This window comes from Miscanthus floridulus, chromosome 4 (genome assembly GCF_019320115.1).
Source record: "Miscanthus floridulus cultivar M001 chromosome 4, ASM1932011v1, whole genome shotgun sequence".
NCBI lineage: Eukaryota > Viridiplantae > Streptophyta > Magnoliopsida > Poales > Poaceae > Miscanthus > Miscanthus floridulus.
Window position 1 is genome coordinate 118,514,350 of NC_089583.1, and position 26,234 is coordinate 118,540,583.

Below are 26,234 nucleotides of genomic sequence, written 5' to 3' on the forward strand. Positions count from 1 at the left end.
GCATAAGACCTATTCGACAAATCTTGAGATCAATGATGTTGCATTTTAGCTCTACACCTAGTGCCATGACTAGGTGTCTCTATAGTTGCATCAATGAATAAACAGATGACAATTCAAGCCAGTTTGGTTCCTTTACTTGCCTCGCCTCACCTTGCCATCCCATGATAGCCTTACCTTGCTAGGGTCAGAGAGCCAAATTGACTAGCCTATGGTAACAAGCACACATGGTAGCAAGCCCACAGAAACAAGAAAACGTGTCAGATATTTAAACACTCAACTACATTTGATTTCCTTACGTTGGCAAGGTATGGCTAAAGATCCAAACATGCCTGAAATCAACTACACTTGGGGTGACAAATATATGCTAGCATGTTACCTACTACTATATAGACAACAACAAATCCATAAAAAACAGTGATTGTCCATCGGTAGTGGCATAGTACATTGGTTCTATCTAGAATATAATTAAGACCACATGGTAATCTTGTAAATATTTGATGCGGCATTGGTTATAACATACATCAGCCCAACTTTTTATAAATATAATCTCTTAGTTTTAGCATCGCAGAGGTCACTATTCTCTCCTTATGTAGTTTAAGATCATTTTAATACTTGGTGGTGCATTACTCATATATAACTCCTACTCAGGACATGTTTCATATTTGCTAATCACCCAACACAAATGTTGGTTTGGAGTGCCGCAAAATTGGTTTCATACTCCTAAAGTCCCAAATTATAATTTTACTTTAGAAAAAAACACTAATCCCTTTGTTCCAAATTTGCTATGTGCTTAGATGTACGCTATGTCTAGATACATAGTTAAAGTAATGTATCTAGAAATGACAAAACATCTTATAATTTAGAATGGAGAGAGCATCATTCACATGTTCAAATAAATGCAGTACTAGAACATACTTCACAAATATAGGCATAGGTGTACTTTCTTTTTCCTATAGACATGACCAAAGTCATTGAATTTTAACTCAGGACAAAATATAAAATATAAACTAATATGGGAATGAAAGAAGTACCAATTTATCTATGTATAAAGTATATACTCTCCTGTCCTAGAAAAGATGCAATTATATAATAGTTCTAAGTCAAATGATTTTGAAATTTGACCAAAATTATATAAAATGATACCAAATCATCATACTAGATAAGTATCAATAGATTCCTCGTGAAATATATTTCCAGATATATTTATTTGAAGCGATATACTATTTTATATAAACTTAGTAAACTTAAAAGTGTTTGACTTTCACCAAATCTATAATTTTTTCTAGGACGAAGGTAGTAAATTGGAATATCATCAATTTATATCTGGATTCTAGATAAGACAATAAGAAACTGGATTAATCTGCCTATTTTTTGGAAGTTATGTACACACAGCCGCTAATGCATGTTCAAATCTAGGGCCTGTTTGGAACGCAGGAATCAAAAACACGGGAATAGAAAAAAACATAGGAATATAATGAGTGTGTAGTGGTAGAACAGAGGAAATAAAAAACGCACAAAATAACTAGAAGAGGTGTTCGGAACGCATCCATAACACAGAAAAACACAGGAAGTAACATATTAATTGCTTCATAGCTAGTACATTTCTATATTTTAATGTATTTTTATTTAGAAGTACTATGTCTTTCTCTCTTTATTGCCGGGTGCACAACGACGCCTCTCTGTCTGTCTGACTGTCTCCCACCCTCGTCCTCTCTCTTCACCGTGTGCTTGCTTCGGCCATCAACAAAAAACTTTGGATTGCAGTGGATGTTTTTATTCCTGTGTTTTGTGTAGGAAAGCAAAACTTTCCCTGTTAGGATCGATGTGAGTACCTTTCTGTGTAACCCGTATATCTGGATAGGCTCCTCGCCTTTCTCAGTAGATGCACCGCAGCCGGTGCCACGATGTAGAAGACGTCCAGCGTCGGCGAGATGAAGTCCAATGACGCCGGCGATGTCCTGCAGGGGAGACGGCGGAGTCGGTGGGCCATCCCGTCGCTGGCAGCACGCTTTAGGATCGGATTAGGGTTTGTCTATGGGTGGGTGTGGCGGCTCCGGTCAACCTCGTTAGTCCAAGCCCTCACTCCCACCTTCCTTTTATGTGTGCTGTGCGATAGGGGCCCTCCAACCGAATTAGGGTTGGGCTCCCCCGATCAGGGAGTAGAGATAGGGCCCAATAGGCCGTTGGGCCTATTGGTGGAGATCAACTAACATTCTCCCCCTTGATCTCATTCCATCTTTCACTTTTATATCATTTGCTTTTGTTCATTCCATTACAGATTAGCTCATAGAGCATGTCTCATCGTCACGGTCCATTACCGATAGACTTAACAGCTACAACTCACTACTCTGTTCTGAAATAGATACTTATCTTTGGGCCTTCTTTTGTCCAGAAATATTTTAGGCTTTCCCTTAAATACAAGCTAGCTACATGTTCTCTGAACACCATGTCCTCTGAACATGTTGGGTGGTAAGCCTTTTGTAAGCGGATCCGTGAGCATCCTTTCTGTTCTTATATGCTCAAGACTTATGATTTGATCCCGAACTTTATCTTTCACAACATAATACTCTATGTCAAAGTGTTTGGCAGCACCACTTGACTTATGTTGTGAGCATACTGTACTGCTAGATTATCATCGCAGTATTACTTTAAGTGGTCTATAGATGTCGTCAACCACCTTTAAACCGGGTATGAACTTCGTAAGTTAGTTCACCTGCCCGTTGCCTTATATCACGCTACAAACTGTCATACATTGTGGACGATGTAGTGACGGTTTGCTTTGAGCTTTTCCATGAAATAACTCTCCTTTGCGAGATGATAGAAAATCCACATCTGGATATACATTCACTCTCGCATAATCAGAATCTGAATATCCCACCATGTGGAGTGAATCAGATCTTCTATATGTCATCATGAGGCCTTTCGTTCCTTGCAAATAATACAAGACTTTCTTTACTAATTTCAGTGTTCTATTCCAGAATTGCTCTGGAATCTGCCAAGTAAAACCCGGTAACAAATGCAAAGTCAGGGCGCGTACATACTTGAGCATGTTGTAAGCTTCCGACAGCTGAAGCATATGGAACCACTTTCACTTTGTCGATTGAGCTCATATTGGTTCCTGGGGCATTGAGAATTCCCATATCTGTCGCCCTTGACTATAGGAGCAGGTGAGGAACTACTTTTGTGCATACTGAATTTCTTTAAGATCTTTTCCATATATGCCTTTTGTGACAGCCCTTATACCCTTTTTCTTCTATCTCGGTGAATCTCGATCCCTAGAACGAACGAGACTTCGCCAAGATCTTTCATATCAAATTTCTTTGTCTCTAGTAGTAGACTGACATCACTACTAGCAAGTAAGATATCATCTACATACAGGACAAGGAAGTTAAACTTCCTATTCTTAAACTTTGTATAGACACAATTGTCCTCTACATTCTCTTTAAAAAAACCCAAAATTCTTTATTGTCTAATCAAACTTCAAGTACCACTGTCTTGAAGCTTGTTTTAATCTATAAATGGATTTCTTTAGGCAGCATCACATTCGTTCTTTTTCTTCCATGGCAAAACATTTCGGTTGTGCCATGTAAACATTTTTCTCCAAGTCTCTGTTGAGAAATGCCGTCTTTACATCCATATGATGTAATTCTTAATCGTAATGTGGCACTAATGTCATTATGATTCTGAAGGAACCTTTACATGAGACTGGAGAATAGGTCTCATTATAATCAATTCCTTCTCTTTGCATATAGCCTTTTGCCACAAGTCGCGCTTTATATGTTTCTATATTCCCTTGAGAGTCAAGTTTTGCTCTGTAGACCCATTTACAGCCTACTGTATTGGCTTCTTTAGGAATTATTTCAAATCCCAAACTTTATTGACATTCATCGATTTCATTTCATCTTCCATGGCCTCAAGCCACTTTGATGAATGATCACTTCTCATGGTTTCTTCAAATGAGGTGGGATCATCCTCCATTTGAAATTCCTTAGTGTTATACACTTCATAATCAGCAGAAATAGCTGATTTTCTAACTCTTTGAGACCTTCTAGGGGCCTCCACATTTGGCACATCATCTATTTGAGGTTGTTGTTGCTCCCCCTCATGTGTGGCAATAAGTTCTATAGAATCCTGAAGAATAGGTTTCTCATTTTCATTCATTGTTGCCACAGGTGAAATAACAACAGGTGCTGGCACCATAGTATCTAGCACTGTCGGTGCAGCTATAGCGGGTAGTGAGAAAAATGGCTCATGAATCATTGGAGTGGATGCATACACCCGCTCCACTTCAAGGATAATTTCTCGAGCTACCATGCTCCCCCTCATCTTTTCATTCTCTAGGAAAACATCATGTCTCGTTTTCACAAACTTTGTATGTCTCTCTAGACAGTGGAAAATAAAAACCTTTTGACTTTTCTGTGTTGCCAATGAAATGGCACCTTACTATTTTGAGATATAACTTCCCAATGTTTGGGTTAAATACTTTAGCTTCAGCAGGGCTCCCCCACACACACACAAGTGGTTTAATGAGGGTACACTTTCTGTCCACATCTCATACGGTATTTTGGGCACCGACTTACTTGGTACTCTTTTGAGAATACGAATGAGGTTTTTAACGCCTCCATCCACAGGCTCAACTATAAGGTGGAGTAACTTATCATACTGCCCACCATATCCATCAGGGTACGATTGATTCTTTTAACTACTCTATTCTGCTGAGGTTCACCCGGTATAGAATACTGGGCTACTATGTCATTCTTTTAGGGTATGCCGACCGTAGTACTCTTTCACGGTCAGACCTGACTATCTTAATCTTTAATATCTTAAATTTATCCAATACATCTTTTCTTTCTTTGATTGGATAAATATAGCCATAATGAGAGTAATCATCTGTGAATGTTATGAATGAATCATTACCATTCACACTCTTTATAGGAAACTGATAATCTGTGGAATTCCTACGCTTCGTTTGTCATCTTTTCTTAATTCTTTTTACATACTTTTCTTTGTTCTAAAACTGAGAGCTCTAATAGAGGAAGAATATCATTATTAACTTGTCTTTCCATTCTTCCCCTCGAAATATGGCCTGAACGATAGTGCCATAATTTCGACAACATATCGTTAGCTCTCTTATGCCACCATATCCAGAGTAACACTCTGTCACCAGCTACTTTATTAGCTGAGTAGCATATATCTTTGAAGTGTCAGTGAACTGGCTCTTTATTCTATCGAGGTACTCGGTGACCGTGTCACATTCTAGGATTAAGCCCATAATTGCGGGTTCAATCATGTTCTTTATCACAGCCAAACATTTCTTATTGACAGTGATCCACTTTCTATGCTCAAAAGCCATAGGATATATTTTGGGATTTAAAATCCCTTTCTTTAGTTGTCCAAGTGGCATCATTCTCTTTTGTCTCCCTCATCGGTGCCACAATCTCAATGGAACACGGTGAGGTGACTCCACCTTAGACAGGATGAAAACCAGATCATAACTTTTCTTAACATAAAATTAACATCATTTGCATGCCTTGATTCCAACGTTGGTCAAAATCAAAACATACAACTATTCTTATACACTAATTCTACATTACCGTTGGGCAGAAATAGAATCAATGCATAAATCATTAACTTTCACAATTGTTCTTACACACTAATTCTACATCACCGTTGAGCAGAAGTAGAATTAATGCATAAATCATTAAAATTAACATCTGTTCTTATACACTAATTCTACATCATCATTGGGCAGAAGTAGAATCAATGCATAAATCATTAAGATTATGATATTGTTATTAACAATGTTGGTCAGAAAATAACAACATCATAATCCATGACAAATCTCTTTTCTCCAATTAAATACCACATTGGTTCAAAATAACTGGAGAATCAATAATTTCTTTAGCGGCGGAAAACTTTTCTTTTTCTCCAATTAAATACCACGTTGGTACAAATTAACTGGAGAATAAATAATTTCTCTAGCTATGGAAAAACTTCTCCTTTTCTTGAATTTTACCCACAGGGAAAATTGCTTTTTATATTTTCTTTAATCTATTAATCAATTTCCAGGAAATAAACATTTACTGGAAAAACTTCCTTTTCTCCAGTTAAATATCACGTCTGTTCAAAATCACTGGAGAATATACCTTTTCTTTAGCAGCGGAAAACGTATGCTCAATTTCTTGAATTTTACCCACGGGAAAAATTACTTTTTCTATTTTTCTTTTTGAGCTATTTTTCATTTTCCAGAAATAAATATTTGCTGGAAATAGAAAAAAGGAAACACTCATTCTTTTCTGTACTGTACTTTCGGCCCAAAACGGCAAGGCGGCCCACGGCCCACGCCCACGTGGGCGCTTCCCGCGATCTCCCCCGCGCCCAGGCCGCAACCTGGGCCTAGGCCAGGAATTCGGCCTGGCGCGCGCACCCGCCTGGGCTGAAAACCAGTCCGCTCGATCTGAGTCGTCCGATGGAGATCGACGGCTGCGCGTCGATTTTGCGCGAACAAAACCACAGCCGCGGCCTCCGACCGGAAACCCTAGGGTCATTTCGCTTCCTCCGCTTCTCTCTCTACGCTCTCTCTTCTCAGCGCTGTGAGCACCGAGCGGCGATCGAGCGGGCAAAACAGCGAGTGAGCGGGCGGTGGAGCGAACTTGGCGCCGTCGTCGGCCCCCTCGCCGGCGTGCGTTCTCCCCAACGGGTGAGCACGCCACCGTCGAGCGACCTGGCCGCGGTGCCCCCTTTGCCGAGCCCGGCGAGCAGCAGCCCCGGTTCGGCCTATCTTCTCCCGCGCCGGCCAAGGCTGTCCCGGCTCTTCTTTTCCCGCGCCGGCGAGGGTGGATCCGTCCCCTTCCCTTTCTCCTTTCCCACCCCCTTCTTTTCGATTTGGATCTCGCTTTCCTCTTATCCGAACCGAACCGAAGGAGGGGATTAGGGTTAGGGTTTCTTTGATTCCTTTCTTTTCTTTTCTTTGATTTCTTTTGTTTCTTCTCGGATTCAACCGGTTAGGGATGAGGATCCGTTCTAGGGTTAGGTTTAGGGTTCGTATGCCGACCCTGTTCTTTTCCCCTTTCTTTTCTGTTTTTCCTTTCTTTTCTTTGACATCCGAATGGATCTAGGGTTAGGTTCTGTTTTCTTTTATTTCTTTTCTTTTCCCTTGTTTATCCGAACAGATTATCCCCGTTCTAGGGTTAGGGTTTCGGCTCTGTGAGCCTAGGGCCCTATTTCTTCTCTGATCCGAAAGGATCTGTTCTTTTCTTTACTTTTGCCGTGCGCCGTCGAACGGTGCGGCTCCTTTCCCCCACACGCGGTGGCGGTGATGACCGGTAGACCATGAGCCGGTCTCTCTTTCTTTTGCTTTTACCCAGTTAGGGTTAGGGATACACAGGAATACACAGAGGTAACCTGCTCCGGTACCATTGTTAGGATCGATGTGAGTACCTTTCTGTGTAACCCATATATCTGGATAGGGTCCTCACCTTTCTCAGTAGATGCACCGCAGCCGGTGCCGCGGTGTAGAAGACATCCAGCGCCGGCGAGATAAAGTCCAATGACGCCGGCGATGTCCTGCAGGGGAGACGGCGGAGTCGGTGGGCCATCCCGTCGCTGGCAGCACGCTTTAGGATCGGATTAGGGTTTGTCTATGGGTGGGTGTGGCGGCTCCGGTCAACCTCTTTAGTCCAAGCCCTCACTTCCACCTTCCTTTTATGTGTGCTATGCGACAGGGGCCCTCCAACCGAATTAGGGTTGGGCTCCCCCGATCAGGGAGTAGAGATAGGGCCCAATAGGCCGTTGGGCCTATTGGTGGAGATCAACTAACACATCCGCGTTGGACGAGCTCCGCGCCGCGCCTCACCACGCCGGCGAGCTCTCGTGCTGCATCCATGCCAGGCCAAGCTGCGGCCGCCATCTTGAAATATCTCTCTCTCTCTCCCAAACAAATCCACCAATGCGCCATCCATGGTAGCCTCGTGAACTCGGCCCCTGCAGCTCCGGGATCGCGCCGGCGGTGCCCCGGCCTCTGCCGCCCCGGATCCGGTGACCTCGCCCGCCACCGTCCCCGCCGCCCATGGCGTCGTGACCCCGGCACCGACCGGCGTCGCCCTGGCCTCCGCTGTCCCCGTCTCCAGCCCAAGCCTCGGCCGCCCCTAGCAGCGACCACCACGTCGGCTCCCTCATCCCCCGCCACGGCAGTAGCCTGGGACTCGAGAGCGCGCGCCCCTGTCAGGTCGACACCATGTGGGCGGCGAGGTGGCGTGTTGACGCCGTCTGCTACACTCTGCTGACTTCTGCGCAGACATGCCCCTGGAGTCCGAGCGGACATGTGTGAGTTGTGACTTGTGAGCGCCACCGCCATGCCACCCCATGCACGCGCTAGCTTAGCTTGTGCCATGCCACCCGGTGCAACGCAGATGCAACAACTGAAGTCTGGGAGACGTGCCACCGACACCGCCATGTTCAGCACATCTGCGGTTTAGGTGTCGAGCGGTTGAGAACCCACGGCGGTCGACGACCTTTCTGCCTCGTGCCTTCTATTCTGCTACAGTGCTACTGATGATTGAATAATGGGCCGGACTCCGACCAGGAAGGCCTGCAGTTTGTGGGCTTGTGGCCCGGGTTGTTCTCGTCAACGTGTCGTCAGGCAGGCCTGGATTGTCGAAATGGGCTCGGTCGTTCTTTGTGCTCTTTTTGTTTTGTCTTTTTAGAGCTCGAGTCCTTTTCTCTTTAAATGGCCCTTTCCTTCGTTCTATTTGCGAAGATCTTCTCGCCAAAACTCACGGTTGAAGAGCATATGAAAGTAGAGGGTCGCACACATGCCATCAACAGTGGCGGTGCCATTAGATATGGCCTCAGATGATATGGACAGATGTGGAGCTAGGATTTTATCTATGTGGATTGTACGTAATATTTTAGCTTTTAATTTATTGTTAGCTTTTTCCGCATAAGACCTATTCGACAAATCTTGAGATCAATGATGTTGCATTTTAGCTCTACACCTAGTGCCATGACTAGGTGTCTCTATAGTTGCATCAATGAATAAACAGATGACAATTCAAGCCAGTTTGGTTCCTTTACTTGCCTCGCCTCACCTTGCCATCCCATGATAGCCTTACCTTGCTAGGGTCAGAGAGCCAAATTGACTAGCCTATGGTAACAAGCACACATGGTAGCAAGCCCACAGAAACAAGAAAACGTGTCAGATATTTAAACACTCAACTACATTTGATTTCCTTACGTTGGCAAGGTATGGCTAAAGATCCAAACATGCCTGAAATCAACTACACTTGGGGTGACAAATATATGCTAGCATGTTACCTACTACTATATAGACAACAACAAATCCATAAAAAACAGTGATTGTCCATCGGTAGTGGCATAGTACATTGGTTCTATCTAGAATATAATTAAGACCACATGGTAATCTTGTAAATATTTGATGCGGCATTGGTTATAACATACATCAGCCCAACTTTTTATAAATATAATCTCTTAGTTTTAGCATCGCAGAGGTCACTATTCTCTCCTTATGTAGTTTAAGATCATTTTAATACTTGGTGGTGCATTACTCATATATAACTCCTACTCAGGACATGTTTCATATTTGCTAATCACCCAACACAAATGTTGGTTTGGAGTGCCGCAAAATTGGTTTCATACTCCTAAAGTCCCAAATTATAATTTTACTTTAGAAAAAAACACTAATCCCTTTGTTCCAAATTTGCTATGTGCTTAGATGTACGCTATGTCTAGATACATAGTTAAAGTAATGTATCTAGAAATGACAAAACATCTTATAATTTAGAATGGAGAGAGCATCATTCACATGTTCAAATAAATGCAGTACTAGAACATACTTCACAAATATAGGCATAGGTGTACTTTCTTTTTCCTATAGACATGACCAAAGTCATTGAATTTTAACTCAGGACAAAATATAAAATATAAACTAATATGGGAATGAAAGAAGTACCAATTTATCTATGTATAAAGTATATACTCTCCTGTCCTAGAAAAGATGCAATTATATAATAGTTCTAAGTCAAATGATTTTGAAATTTGACCAAAATTATATAAAATGATACCAAATCATCATACTAGATAAGTATCAATAGATTCCTCGTGAAATATATTTCCAGATATATTTATTTGAAGCGATATACTATTTTATATAAACTTAGTAAACTTAAAAGTGTTTGACTTTCACCAAATCTATAATTTTTTCTAGGACGAAGGTAGTAAATTGGAATATCATCAATTTATATCTGGATTCTAGATAAGACAATAAGAAACTGGATTAATCTGCCTATTTTTTGGAAGTTATGTACACACAGCCGCTAATGCATGTTCAAATCTAGGGCCTGTTTGGAACGCAGGAATCAAAAACACGGGAATAGAAAAAAACATAGGAATATAATGAGTGTGTAGTGGTAGAACAGAGGAAATAAAAAACGCACAAAATAACTAGAAGAGGTGTTCGGAACGCATCCATAACACAGAAAAACACAGGAAGTAACATATTAATTGCTTCATAGCTAGTACATTTCTATATTTTAATGTATTTTTATTTAGAAGTACTATGTCTTTCTCTCTTTATTGCCGGGTGCACAACGACGCCTCTCTGTCTGTCTGACTGTCTCCCACCCTCGTCCTCTCTCTTCACCGTGTGCTTGCTTCGGCCATCAACAAAAAACTTTGGATTGCAGTGGATGTTTTTATTCCTGTGTTTTGTGTAGGAAAGCAAAACTTTCCTCCAGAACAGGAGGGTCCTTTCCTTCAATCCAAACATCCCATGACATCAGCAAAATGGAGGAAGAGCAATTCTCTGAAATTTCCGTGAAAAAACTCCATTCCAAACAAGGCCTAGTTTAGATGCAAATTTTTTTGCAAAGTGAGCACTGTAGCATTTTCGTTGTTATTTGGTAATTAGTGTCCAATCATAATCTAATTAGGCTTAAAAGATTCGTCTCGTAGATTTCGTCTAAACTGTGTAATTAGTTTTATTTTTTATTTATATTTAATGCTTCATACATGCGTCTAAAAATTCGATGTGACGAGAAATCTTGAAAAATTTAACAAAACTAAGTGGAACTAAACAGGGCACAAGGCCCTAACGGTTCAGAGTAATCCATTCGAGTAAACAACGGCCTTGATCGCTCGTAATGACGCGGCCGAAGGCTTCCAAATCACGCGTGCCAGCACGCTGACACACAGCAGGGTAAGCGCAAACCCCCGCTTTAACCCGATCAGATCCGCAGCGATTCGGCAAGTCCCCAACCCCTCTCCCGCCGCATCACCACCACCTCTCTTCTCTCCCCCCTCGATCTCCAGATCGCCCTCGCAATTCATCCGTGCAGCGCCCCTGCCCTGGGCGAGCTAGAGAGCGCGCGCGCGCCCAGATCTGCGCGGTCTCTCCGGCGATGGCGTGCATCAAGAGCGCGCAGCGGGCGGCGCAGACGGCACTGGCGCCGGACGCGCCGTACCTCGCCGCGGGCACCATGACCGGCGCCGTCGACTTGAGCTTCTCCAACTCCGCCAACATCGAGATCTTCCGCCTCGACTTCCAGTCCGACTCCCCGGACCTCCCGCTCCTCGCCTCCGCGCCTTCCCCGGACCGCTTCAACCGCCTCTCCTGGTCGCGCCCGGGCGCCGTCGAGGGCGACTCCTTCGCGCTCGGACTCCTCGCCGGTGGCCTCAGCGATGGCTCCGTCGCCGTGTGGAACCCGCTGAGCATGATCAGGTCCGGATCCGCCTCCCTCGCCCCGCTTCGCACTTGAGATCTGCTCCCGTTCTGACTGAAATGCATCGCTGTTTCAGCTCCGAGGGGAAAGCGGAGGACGCCATGGTCGCGCGTCTGGAGAAGCACACCGGGCCGGTGAGTCGCGCGGGGCTGGCTAGTTAGTTTTACGCGCCTGGCGTTCTGACGGGGTTGGCGTCGTGTGCTGATTGCGTTTGTGTTCGTTCTGCCAGGTTTGTGGACTGGAGTTCAGTGAGCTCACGCCGAATCGGCTCGCTTCTGGGGCTGAGCAGGGGGAGCTTTGCATCTGGGATCTCAAGAACCCTGTTGAGCCAATTGTGTACCCACCACTCAAGGTACTCGCAGTTTTGTACAGAGCTTATTGTCGTACAAGAGGATTAAGGATTTGCCTGATTGGTTAATGGTTATTCATGAGATGCATGGTTTCTGCTACTCACGGCTTGAAATGATTCCGTGGTGCTTTTTATTCCATGGTAAACATGATGCCATCTTGCGTGCTTACGGTGACCCTAGCATGCTTTTTGCCATTCCAGACGGGTGATGTTTTGAGTTATATGTAGTAGCATTCTCATTTTTATTTTTCATTTAGTATGAGCAGAACTGGCTACACTATTTGATGCAGGAATGAAACTGAGCGACTTTAGACTGATTGTGCAAGATTATGGTCGTCCTTTATGATCTGGATGCTTGCGCCTGTGCTATTTTTTCCCCTGTAGAATCCTTTGTGTTATCTTACTGTGTTTCCATGCTTGTTCTTTCATATGATTGATGTGGGTTGCTGTTAATGAAAAAAATAAAGTTGAGGTTTAGGGCACGTGACATAGTTGTAAAGCAGGATGTGTTTGGATATTTCAGTTATGTCACTATGTTCTGGCTACATTATTCTGTTCAACCTTTTATAGCATGTAATCATTTTTTAAAGTATAATAATTTTAACAGAGTGTTGGGTCCCATGCGCAAGCTGAAATCTCTTGTTTATCCTGGAATCCCAAGTTCCAACATATAGTTGCCTCAACTTCGAGTAATGGGATGACAGGTAAATTAAATTTTGGTTGATTCTGCAAAAGTTTAGCTATCAGTTACCATCACTTGGACTTCTGATCGTTCTGTCTGACTAATTTTGTTTCCCTGCAGTTGTTTGGGATTTAAGGAATCAGAAACCACTGACTAGGTAATTACAGTAGTTGCTAGAGTTACTTATGCACTTTCAGGATCTTTTTTGATACAATCTATGATTTGGATTGATTAAATCTGAACTGTTGAACAGTTTTTCAGATTCAAATCGAAGGAAATGCTCTGTTCTCCAATGGAATCCAGATATGTCCACCCAGCTGATTGTTGCATCAGATGATGACAACTCTCCCTCACTGAGAGTAATTACCTTTACTAAATCCCCTTTCCTCTGCACACCCAATCTCCCAAAATAATCTAGTTTACTTACGTTTCTCCATGTAAGCTCATAGCACCTATAATTAAATAGACAAAGCTGTTCATTTTCATTTTGTGCTTCTTTAAATATGACATTCAGTACTTTTTGAAGAAAAGGGTGGTTATACAGTGATGTTCCATCAAGTTCACATCACACACTCATTCTATTAAGTGTTTTTTTTTCTCATTTTTATCAGTATCACTGCTCATACACTATTTTCACAGGTTTGGGATGTGAGGAAGACCATCTCACCAGTTAGAGAATTCGTTGGCCATTCAAAAGGTTTCATTTCTCCCCTAATCTTGTTTGTTTCCCATCTATTGCTTGCCAATGTACTTAAATTGCATGTACTTATTATTATATTGATGTATTATCTTTTGAGCAGGTGTAATTGCTATGTCGTGGTGCCCCTATGATAGTTCATTCTTGCTTACATGTTCAAAAGACAATAGAACAATTTGCTGGGATACTGTTAGTGGAGAGGTATATTACAACTTAAACATCTAAAAGCAAACTGCAGAGATATATTATGTTCTTATTTTCTGAAACAAGTTTTTTCTTACCATCCCCTTTTCATTGTGTTATTTTTTACAGATTATTAGTGAACTACCTGCAAGTGCTAATTGGAACTTTGACCTTCACTGGTACCGGAAAATACCAGGTGTCATTGCAGCATCCTCATTTGATGGGAAAATTGGCATATACAACCTAGAGGTAATGATGCTTATATTTTCTCACTTCAGAATATATGTTGGATACTGTTCGTTAAATTTATGTGGGTTTGAATATACTTCAACTTCATTGCACTCAGAACTGTCATCCAGCTTTTGAGACCTGGTCTAGGATTTCCTAATATACTGTGTTAAACATTTATTTGTCGTATAGGTCGATAGTGCTATAGAAGTCATTGGTATCATCGAAGTGGGACATTCTAGTGCTGTTTGTCTTAAGTTACAGCTGGAGAGTATTATGCTATGTTTCTTTTATAAAGTGTTAAAGAGCACATGTCACTTTGATTTGTCATTGACGACAGTTGACAGCTGAGCATGTTAATGCTTTTGTTTCGTCTGAGTTTGTGACCTGGAAAATGTGTGATTAGGGCAATAAAGTTCACTAATAGAATTAGTTATCAGACTGGAAGTACATAGTGTATTGTGGGGCATTATCCAGCAATATTTAAGTGCAATCCTGTGGTAACAGCGATCACTTAAGCAGGAAGCCGGGAATTGGTGACTGGTGAGGTTTTGAATTGCTCAGAAGTTAAGGTGCTCATGCCCCAGTGGAGCAGTCAAATGGGTCCGTGAATGTGTGCATGTGGAAGGAATGAGGTTTGCATAGTGGGTAGCTACATATCGTTTTGAATGTAGATTGTACAGTAAGGTGAGAACACATGGCAAGGTCCATGGATGCCTGGAGAGAACAGTCAAGCTATTTAGAGATCCAAATCAACCTTATGATTTGTGTGTGTGTGTGTGTGTGTGTGTGTGTGTGTGTGTGTGGTGGGGCTGCTGAAGGTTAACCGACAAGCGACAATGTGAATTGGAAGGATTAATCTACTATTACGATTGTGCGTTTAAGATTGACTAAACGGGTCCTCAAGCCTCCATCTTAAGATTCTCTTTTTTATGGGACTTGTTACTAAAAGTTGAGCCGGGACTAGGCTGACTGATTCAGCTTGATTATAATCATATCTTTTGTGCACATATATTTGGCAACCGAATTTCCTCATTTATTTATTTATTCAGTGTGAATTAAATTTTATGCTTGGTCGCATCTTATAAAATGAGTTGGTTGGTTGCACCAGGTTTATTTTATCCATCACTAGTGTATGTGGGTCCGCACTTTCATGTTTACTGCTTGCATAATGCATACAAAGTATTTAATCCCTTTATTTATTTATTATCTTTTACAGTTCTCTGGTCTTTATGCGGCTGGTGATACTGTTGGTGCCCCAGGTGAATTAGCATACTGCCTCTTGCTTAAGTTTCTGTGATAGTTAGATACATATTCAGTTAGATTGTTGCCTTTGGTTTTGTGTACAGCCCTTGCATGATCTTAAAGCACTATTCAACAATGTTGACCTTGATCCATCATTTCATAACAAGGACATATGTGATGTTTCTTTCTATGACAATGCCCTTTATATCAGATTTGATTTATGTTTGAGATTATTACTGGCTGGTTTATTTCCCCGCCGCGTTACACTCTGTTAACTGTTCTAGATACTATCTTGCCTGTATTTGGTGAACTGGGTTAGTTGTGGTGACCATTTGATTAAGATTGCTGTTTAGATCTATATAAGCCTGTAGCTAAGCTGTAAGCACCGAATAAAAAATATCTATTTCTTCACTTTATAGAGTTCCAATTGAACAGCCATACCAGTTAGTCACTAATTATACTAGCGCGCGTACCTTTTCTCTGATACGATTTGTCTGATAAGAACTAAATTATGATCAGCACGTCCAAGGGCTCCGGCTCCAAAATGGTTGAAATGCCCCACTGGTGCATCTTTTGGCTTCGGTGGTAAACTTGTTTCTTTCCATCCGGTGGCACCCACCCAAGGTGCACAAGCATCTACATCTGAGGTAAGTATTCTTTATCAGTGCCCTGCTTTCTGCAACTCTTCAGGTACCTGTGTTTATATTATGTTTTTTATAGGTGCATGTTCACAATTTGGTGATTGAGCAAAGTCTGGTGAGCCGATCAACTGAATTTGAAGCTGCTATTCAGAATGGCGACAAAAGTTCGCTGCGTGCTCTGTGTGAAAAAAAATCACAAGAATCTTTGTATGTACTTCTCCTTTAGTAGAACTGCTCCTGGTGCTTGCATGAAGACTAACTTTGTGCGTTGCATGTTTGATCAGATCTGACGAGGAGAGAGAAACATGGGGCTTCTTAAGGGTTATGTTTGAGGACGGGGATTTTGCACGGACAAAATTGCTTACTCATCTTGGCTTCGAACCACCTCAGGCACCACCTGCAAGTTCAACTGATGAATTGAGCCAAACATTGGCAGATACACTTAATCTTGATCATGCCACAGTAACCGATAATACAGATGCCCAGTTTCTTATTGATAATGGGGATGATTTTTTCAACAATCCTCAACCTTCAGAGGCTAGCTTGGCTGAAGAACCAGTTTCTACAAATGGTCAACAGATAGAGCAGGAAATGTCTGGAGATGTGCCGTCAGATCCATCAATTGACAAAAGCATTCAACATGCATTGGTGGTTGGAGACTACAAAGGGGCAGTTAACCAGTGTCTTGCTGCTAATCGTATGGCTGATGCTTTGGTTATAGCCCATGCCGGTGGTTCTGCTCTCTGGGAAAGTACAAGAAATCATTATCTTAAGAACAGTATTTCGCCCTACTTAAAGGTTTCATTTTATTCCTTGTTTTGAATATATGTATTTATTTGTACATAGTAATTTTCATAATCACCATTATTTATTGTTATACTGTTTCAAGTATAGGTTGTCTCTGCTATGGTGGGCAATGATTTAATGAGTTTTGTGAGTACCTGGCCACTAAGTTCATGGAAGGAAACTCTTGCTCTGCTTTGCACAGTAAGTGCAAACTACAATTTTTTTTTTGTTCAGTCAGTTTGTGTTTTCTTTTGCCATGTCTTCTAATCTAGAATTACCTTGATGGTGGTTTGACCGGTTTTAACTTTCAAGCTTTGATAGATGGGTTCTAAAGTGGCATTGCATTTTTATTCTTTGTTATCTTGTTTATATTCACTATAGACTGAACTGATTTGGACGCTGTCCAGTCTGATGTGTTTTTAGCACCATGTTGGTCCTAGTTATGAAAATTTGGCTGGACTAGTAGAGTAGTTCAATAGAAATATAGTTGGCATTTGAAAGGCCTGGCCTGGTTCATTATTTGGGTGCCCATGTAATGGTTGACCTCAAAGGCTCAAACCAGAATAGCAGAGTTAAAATCATAACAGGTAATCTGATATTGCACACATGAGTACTGACCACCATGTTTTTTTGTTGGGGACTGGATGCTTGAACTCATGCTGGATTTCTCAGAGAGGATAAGCTGTATTATCTGACCAGCTCGCAAAACATAACTTTGTCCAAACTCTGTCAAGCTGTAAATAGAACCTTACTGAACAAACTTTAATTACCTGCATTTTCTTAGATTGTTGTTTAGAAAACTGTTTCTCTAACCAGTGGACTGGCTGTCGTCCCAGTGAAACAGTTTTTTAGCTGGGTTGATGACTTCTCATATTCCTTATCTATGGTATAAATTTGATATGAGCTTGTTTATGAAATCAACTTAACTGTGAACTCAAAACAGTTTGCACGGAAAGAGGAGTGGCATATTTTGTGCGACACGCTTGCGTCTAGACTTCTGAACGTTGGAGATACGCTAGCTGCAACCCTCTGTTATATTTGTGCTGGAAATATTGACAAAGCTGTTGAAATTTGGTCCCGCACCTTGAAATCTGAAGATGGTGGGAAGACTTATGTTGATCTTCTCCAGGTACGGTTGCATAATAGTAGTTCACATTCTATAGCATTGCTCCCAAACGGTTCCTAATTGACCACTGTGGAAATGCAGGATTTGATGGAAAAAACCATTACTCTTGCCCTTGCTACGGGCCACAAGAGATTTAGCACGTCACTGTCTAAGCTTGTTGAGAACTACGCTGAATTGCTGGCTAGTCAAGGTCTTCTTAAAACTGCAATGGTGTATTTAAAACTGTTGGGATCAGATGAACATTCGCAAGAGCTGGCAATTTTGAGAGATCGAATTGCATGTTCTACAGAAGGTCGCTCCAAACTAACATCACTTAATTTTGTCTTCTGTTATTCTGTCTTTCATTGGTTTGAAGTTTTTTTATCCATTTTTTCCGGTCTATATATTTTTTTGCTATGATGTGGCCACATATGATGTGGCCACACATTGTTGAACTGAATGGGTTATGTATTCCCGTTGGTGCCTGTGCATGTTGAAAAGTACTGGCCATCTCACACCTTGCACCACTGATCCCATTTAATACTGTAACAAAGTTGTTTTTCATCCTGTTATGTTTGATGTTTTTAATTGTTATTTACTACCAAATATCTCACTACTTCATTCAGTTTTTGGCTAGCCTTCCATGCAATAACCTTGAGCCTCTATCCAGAACTTGTACATCTAAGATCTGTATAGCAACATTATATTATCCTCTCTTTTTTTCCTTATCTTTGTTTAACTTTTCGTTGTTGCTTACATGTAAATGAAGTATTCCTTGGTTTAAATTTGGTGTATCGATTTAATTCCTCCTTTAGCATGTAAGCTGTGAATATTCACATTTGAACTTGCAGAACCTGTCTTTTGTTTCTCCTTTTTGTATCCAGAGTAAAGTCACTTTTCTTCATGTAGCTGTCCTGAAATATTGGTAATTACACATGGATTTTATACCATAGTATTTATTAGTTTTATTTTTGCAGAGAACGATAATGCTAGGAGTTCTGTTTCTGAAAGCACCGGCACTCCTTCCCCCTATGTCACAAATCAACCATATACCACCCCAGACCATTCTCAGAATGTTTACCAGGTTCCCTCTTGAACCATCATTTCATACTTAAAATTTGCCATTTGATTTACCAGTTCAATGTTTGCCAGAATAAACTAATACTCCCTAACAAATGTGTCGTTTTAGGTTTTCTTTCTGTCAAACCTTTTCTGTATAAGAGTTACATAGTAGGTTTACATTGTAATATTGATGTTGCTAGGTTCATCATAAAAATAATTTCACAATATTTGAACATATTTAAAAATGTCATATTCTCATAAAACTAAAGTCAAAGTGTCATCTTGTAAGGCCGTGACAATGTCTTAAACCTCAAACATTTGTGATAGTGGGAGTGGCATTTTTGCTCTATTGGTTTTGTAGTATAATGTTCTGACCACTGCTAACAGCAGGTACCTCAACCATACAATGTACCAAGTAATACATATTCAGAAGCTTATCCACAACAACCTACTGGAGCCTATGGATACAACAACGCATATCAACCTCAACTACCAACCAATATGTTTGTTCCACCTAGCACACCTGCCAATTCTCAGGTATTTGTGATCCAGGAAATCCTTTTTTTAGCATCACATGTACGTGAACAACCCTATAGGCCAGTTGTGCTTGGAGAAGCTTCTCAGTGGTTTGTAGTTTTGAGTGCCCAGTTCGTTGCAGCAAGTATTTGGTACATTATGTTGGAATTTTTGAACTTATCACCTGTCTCACTTGCACGCCCTTGTGCCATTAAGACTGCAAAATAGCAAATATTTGGTTTCCCTTGTTTTGGTGCTGTGTTTGAACAAAAGAAATGTAATGTTGGATATATTGTGGTATGTCTGAACATGTAGCCCCTCCCCCCCATGTATTTGAAGTTTTGCTCAAGTGTATGCTACTTTTGAGGGTTGACCAGCAGAATTTTGCCTCATCTGAAGTTAATGAGTGTTTTGTGTCGTTTTCCATTTAAGGCAATGCAAAATTATTACACTCATTGTTTATTTTGACATTTTTTTCGTAGCAACAGCCAGGCCCTCCACCTGTACCAGTGCCTCAGCAAATAGTGAAGACATTTACTCCTGCGAACCCAGCTGGTCTAAAAAATCCTGGACAATATCAGCAACCTAATACCTTAGGTTCCCAGCTTTACACGGTAGGTATACTGGTGACTTATATTTACTAGTATTTCTGTGATATTTGTTCCAAACTGGTCTCTCTGGTCTTAACAGGGTGCTGCAAATCAACCGTATTCTTCTGGACCATCTGCTCCTTATCCAAGCGGACCTCCAACAACATTTCATCAGCCTGTATCGCCTGTTCAATATCAGCCTGCTGCTCAACCAGTATCTTCTTTTGGTCCGAGCGCCCCCGTATCAGGAACAGTCCCTAACCAGATGTTTCCACATTCTGCTGCTACTAACTCAACTTCTAGGTTTATGCCATCGAACAATCAAAGCTTTGCTCCGAGGCCAGGTTTAAGTCCTGCACAGCCCTCAAGTCCGACACAGGTGCAGGCACAGCCAGCTCCTCCTGCACCTCCGCCGACTGTGCAGACAGCTGATACGACAAAAGTGTCTGGTATGTCGAATGCAGATGCAAGGCTAAAGGCTTCCATCTTTTTGCTGTTACCACTATCTTGTCTTGTTCTATTCTGGTTCCAAGGATTTTTTTTTTCTGACTTGTGATTTCATATGAGGTCTACCAAATATCTAACACTCTTGTTGTCTTTGCAGCTGAGCTGAGACCTGTTATTGGTACACTAACCAGACTATTCGATGAGACGTCCAAAGCTCTGGGAGGATCACAAGCAACTCAAGCAAAAAAGCGTGAAATTGAGGACAATTCAAGGAAAATAGGGGCATTGTTTTCAAAATTAAATAGTGGCGACATATCTCCAAATGTTTCATCAAAACTCATTCAGTTGTGCAGTGCAATTGATGCTAGTGATTTTGCCACTGCGATGCACCTCCAGGTAGATTGGAAGTTGATCTTTTAGGTTCTGTAGTGTCTGTCTTCTCCATGTTCTTTTGAAAGTTTGAATATCAGTTCTTCCTTGACTTCTAACTATCTGCAACTGCACAATGTTGTTGTCAGGTACTCTTAACAACAAGTGACTGGGATGAGTGCAACTTCTGGCTTGCGGCATTGAAGCGGATGATCAAGACAAGGCAGAATTTCAGAATGTAAACCTTGTGGCCTTCTCATGCAGCCAGTTCTGTACACACCTTTTCTGCTGCTTGCCAGAAATGATAGCGTTAGCAGTTCAGAGGGTTCGCCAGCACAGCGGTGTTATCCTGCTTCTTTGTTCTCGGCTCTTGATTCTGCCTAGGCGTGTTGGTGAAATTGGTCTGATACTTCGGTTCTCTTATACATTTCGATAATAGATTTGGTTTTTGACATCTGCTGTAAGGTGACCTGTTGCCGGGGGTTGTTTATTCTGAATGGTAATTGTAAGAGGGCACTTAGACTGTTATAGCCGGTGGATCACCTTTTTCAATTTTTGCACTTAGAATTCGGTCAGTTCGGACATTCGAAGAACTCTAGATGGTCAATACGAGTGACGGTGGCTTGTTTTTTTTTTTTTGGTACTGCCAACAGAAATCAATAAATTTCTGTAATCTTGAATCTGTATTGCATGTTGGACGTGCGGATTGTGCTCTTCGCGTAAACCATTTTCTGGTTTACATGTTCTGGCCTATATCGTGGTGTTGTCGTGGTCCCGGCTTCCGGCGGTTTGCTATTAATCTGTGAATGGTTATTCATTTCCGCGGCAAAGGGTTTCTTTCGTTACGGTTATTAGAGCTTGCCGAACCGACTAATCAAATCGTCCCCGTGCTTATTTGAGTTTGGTGCTCCAGGAAAAAAAAACCCTGCGATAACCTGACGATTAATAGTGGCCATAATCCTCTCTCTTTGGACAACAGTGTAGCAGCAGCCTACAGCAACAGCTACAACCTGGGTCTCAAGTATCCATGGGACTACAAACCAAATCAGCATCAGGCCATCGACTTCCACACTGATTGGTACCTTAGCCGGCTAGAACAACAGCATACCCATCCCTTTCCACCAAGCTTGAGCTGCCAGTGCTGCTTGAGCTTGCTATACAACAAAGAGCTCAACAAGTGAAGAGAAACAATTGCTGGAAAGTAGATACATCTTATTGGCTTTCAAATGCAACATAGCTTTGGATATATGATATAGCAGTAACTATATTTCTTGATATGATAATGTTTGGTTCAATAGCAGTAACTCATGGAGGATTAACGGATTTTGACAGTTCTCATTCTGAACAGGAGAGCCTGTGAGGATAACAAATGCTAAAGATGGAGTTGGAGCAAGTTCAGAGCGCAACAAAACATCTAGAGGCAGAAGAGATGTCAGGATAGAACGATGAAGTCGAATCTACGCTGTTATGCGACCCAAATTCAATGTTTATTTAGTTGTTCTGGATTGTGATGCATTCAATATTATGCAAAAACTACAGCATATTTAAGTCTGAGACTATTTTCGTGTTAAATGATGCTCTTGGACAACGTTATTTCAATTATTGTTAGTCACAGACCAACACTCCGAACGTCACATTAAGAAAGCCAAATAAACATAAACATTCCCTCCTAGCTACTTTATTAATGTGCCTGAGCACAACAAAACAAAAATTACAAGCATCCACACCGACATCGCATGCATGGCGGACCATCTTTGCCAAAGTTGGTGCTAAATATAGCCCCTAATCTTTGCCAAGGCATAAAGTTCAGGGGTTTCATTTCACACCAACTGTACTCCCACCACCGAGATCATTCACATGGAAGACCCTCGCCCATGCGATCATCCACATCATTCACACAGAAAACAACAAATCACACGCAACAGTTTGGCTGGGACAACGCAGTATCGCACGGACGTACGCCTAGCGGACAACAGCTAGGTGGTAGCGTAAGGGGACAACACCTAGCGGGAAGACCCACCGTCACCGCCGCGACCGCCATGGCCGCCCTTGCCATCGATCCCTGCTTCACCCCCGCTCCATCACTCCCTCCATATCCGCCCCTCTTGCCGACCACGACCTTTGCCACCATCTCCACCCACCTTGCCCGACCCAACCTGCCCACCGTCCCCGCCTATCGCGGCCTTCTTGGGAGGCGCCATCGGTGCCCGCGTTGAGCTGGGCGTGGGGAGTGGGGAGTGGTGGAAGGAGAGGCGAGTAGGGCTTGCGTCGAGTGTCGTGAAAGGAGTGAGGTGAGCTTCGAAAGGAGAAGGGGTGGGGGTTTATAGGCTATTGTGTTGCTATAGCTTTTATAAGGGTCTACCGCGACTCTATTGTCAATTGTTCCACTATTACCGTTAATGACATTTTAACACCACTAAACATTGCTATTTAGTTTAATTACGATATATTTTTAGCACCCTAATCCCGACCGAGGTAGATACTTATTCTTTAGTCTATAATCTATGTCTCTCCCTTTAAGTTCTTTACGTACTATAAATGATGTAATAAATTATTAAATAATTATTGAACAATTGATTATTGAGTGTTAATCACAACAATATGTTGATCGATATGATAGATGTTAAATAATGTGTTGTAACTAACGGTTCTGAACAGGAGAGAGAGAGAGATAGAGGGAGGAGAGAGCACGATAGTGTACATGGATGCACTAGGGTTTTGAACAAGTGAAAATGAGTGGGAGGTGAGGTACCTGCCCTCATGGCCTCATGTCCTTCGTCACTTATATAGGCAATGGCTGCTTACAAGTGGCCTCTTGGTGGGGTTGGATTTCACATGACACTATGCTAACTGATAGTTGGGCCTCTTCTAGGGGGAGATTTGGTCCATATACCTCATGGGCTCCCACAACAATTGCCCATCAACTATGATAAACATGATCTAATAGATGCTCGAACTAGACGAGGCGCAAATAGAACTCAAACCCTGGTCATGAGAATCACCCTTCGCAATCTACGTGTGTGCGCCTCACTAAAAACTCCATCTCAAAACCCCTACATGGGGCATAGAGAAAAGATCACACACACAACTCTAGTCTATACAAGTGCTAACTTAGGAAGCCACTAACTCCAAGTGCCTGGATGCCAACCTCCGTGGTATCTCTATATTTGGGCATTAACTTCCTTGGCCACTTCTATGACATGGATTGTTAGCTTCGCTCGACACGTAGGTCTTTGCCTCTGGGACCTTCTCAGCGTGTAGATCTTTCCTTTGGGACCTTCTCGTTGCATAGATCTTCGTCTCTGGGACCTTCTCAGCATGCAAATCGTCGCCTTCGGGACCTTCTTGTCTGAGGCTTCACTTGGAGACACACCTTCACTTCATGAATGGGTGTAGTCGTCATAGTCAATGTACTCAAAGTAGTCATAGCCGAAGGTTGCCGTGAAGCCTCCAAATCTTCTCTAGAGTGTCAGGTCCTCCAGTATGCTCCCCTACCTCCTCTTAGTTGGCGTTTGTGACTGAATATTCAGTTGTGCTTGTTGTAGTTGACGTAGTCATAGTAGCCATAGTACCAGAAGTAGATGTCCGGACCGAAGTTGTCAGTGAGCCCTCGAGCCACCATGGTTGAGGAAGGTAAAGTATACCTCGGTGCCGAACGAATTGATGTAGCCCCTCGAACTAGGCGATGAAGGAAAGTTGTCATAAATGTTGTCGCGAAAGGCGTCAACAAAGGCTCTCGAGCCATTGTAGTGGCCAAAGATGATTGTGAAGCCCCTCCTACCGATGTGTTTGTGAAGATGAGTCATCGTAGTCATCGAAGATAATGTTGGCGAACCCCCTCATGCCGAAGTGTTAGCGGAGGCAAGTCATTGTGGATGCTGAAGATGTTGGCGAAGGCCCTCGTGTCGAAGGTTTTGACGAAGGCAATGTTGGTGTAGATGCTAAAGATGTCAGTGAAGCCCCTCATACTGAAATTTTGGTAGAGTCATCAAGTTATTGTACTCACCGAAGATATTCACGAAGATACATTGTTGATGTTGACGTCAGAGATGTCAGAGAAGCCCCTCTAGCTATTGGCGTTGAAGGTTAGTCGTTGCAGTCACGGAAGATGATGGTGAGGCCCCTCGTGTGGAAGTGTTGGCGTGGGTGAGTCGTTGTAGTCGCTGAAGAGTTGGCGAAGCCCCTCCTGCAAAAGTGTTTGTCAGGAGCGATGTTGGGGGAGCCCATGAGGTATATGGGCCAAGTCTCTCCCTAGAAGAGGCCCAACTAGTAGCTAGAGTAGTGTTATGTGTAATCCAGCCCCACCAAGGGGTCACTTGTAAATAGCCATTGCCTATATAAGTGCCTACGGGTATAAGGGCAAGCAACCTCAATTCGACTTGTTCAAAACTCTAGTGTGTCCCCCCTCCACCGCCCATATCTCACCTCTCTCTTCTAGATATATATTCATGTATTTGAGTATTTGTGTTCATAATTTTTTTTGTCTAGGTAAATGTTTATGTGCATAATTCATTAGTAATTTCATGTTTTCTACAAAACCGCAAAATGTATAGCTTCCGCTATAGCTCTTTATAGCTTTTGAAGAAGGTTGCCGTTAAATATCATAGCCCGCTATTTATAACATGCACTTCATGGCAAAGACCATCACGACTGCTGGATGTCCCTGCCCCGATGTAGGTCTGATGGACTGGCGTTGTGTAATGGTGCTACATCTCTCGCTGTGTCTGCCTTTGCGATCCATTATTCACAATCACTCCTACAAATTTTCCCAATCACTCCTCTAGTAGTGTAATGGATTGCTCGCTCCATGCGTTCTTAGGCTGATCCAGCGGAGCAATGCTTGCCATCAAGTACTTCCATGCTATCGCTCCATAGAAATTGACAAAACTTTCCCCTACTTTTTTAATTCTCTTTTGCCACAACCGCCAAGATTCAGTAATCTGATGCACTGATGGAAGCTGTGGCGGCAAGATGCTGACGGAAGGTGTGGTGGACCTGCTGAGTTCGGTCGACCTGCTCCTCCTCCTCGTCTGCTTGCCTTTCCTCATCCGCCTCCTCTCCTCGAACCAGGGGGCCATGGCGCTCATCGTCGTCTTTGCTTTCAGCAGGTTCCACGACGGTCGTCCTTGCACTGTGTTGGTGGGTCCCTTATCGTCTTCGTTTTCAGTTTCAAGCGGACCGACTATGTGTGCAATGAATAACAGCTCTGTTGGACGTGACAGGTTAGCAACACCCATCCATCCGGCATGGCGATCAGAACGCCATTACTCCGGCTCCCGCTGCAGCAGCCATTGTTGCTATAAACACACATGACAAGGACTGCCTTTTTGCCAATCTCGTCGATCGCTGGCTCTCACCTCACTAGGACGGCAGTAAAAGTAAAGGAAGCTAGGCATGGTGCCTGCTTTGGCCCGAGTCACGAGGGTTGCTACAAACACACTAGCCATGGACTGCCTTTTTGCCAATCTCAATCGATCTCTACTCTTACCTCACCACTAGGACGCTACAAACCTTCATGCTTGCTTGCTGGCCGCTACAACCTTCTTGAAGAGTAGAAGTAGAACGCCATAAATTGTTTGATACTTTGATGTTTACC

At 42.5% G+C, this 26,234-nt stretch overlaps 1 protein-coding gene across 4 annotated transcripts; it reads left to right on the forward strand.

Annotated features, from left to right (window-relative positions):
- Positions 1-11,228: 11,228 nt before the first annotated feature.
- Positions 11,229-21,318, forward strand: LOC136550515 (protein transport protein SEC31 homolog B-like). 4 transcript variants are annotated; one of them, XM_066542113.1, is made up of 22 exons: positions 11,229-11,737; positions 11,815-11,872; positions 11,968-12,090; positions 12,695-12,791; positions 12,890-12,926; positions 13,023-13,128; positions 13,409-13,466; positions 13,570-13,667; positions 13,779-13,898; positions 15,097-15,139; positions 15,642-15,769; positions 15,843-15,970; positions 16,048-16,561; positions 16,658-16,750; positions 17,493-17,678; positions 17,757-17,967; positions 18,632-18,738; positions 19,104-19,253; positions 19,715-19,846; positions 19,923-20,271; positions 20,427-20,665; positions 20,788-21,318. In XM_066542113.1, the coding sequence occupies exons 1-22, from the start codon at positions 11,418-11,420 to the stop codon at positions 20,878-20,880; spliced, it is 3,390 nt and encodes a 1,129-aa protein (XP_066398210.1). In that variant the 5' UTR covers positions 11,229-11,417; the 3' UTR covers positions 20,881-21,318. The 4 variants fall into 4 exon arrangements, with proteins under 4 accessions (XP_066398210.1, XP_066398212.1, XP_066398211.1 ...); XM_066542115.1 differs by having other exon boundaries at positions 19,721-19,846; XM_066542114.1 differs by having other exon boundaries at positions 19,107-19,253.
- The last annotated feature ends 4,916 nt before the right edge of the window (positions 21,319-26,234 follow it).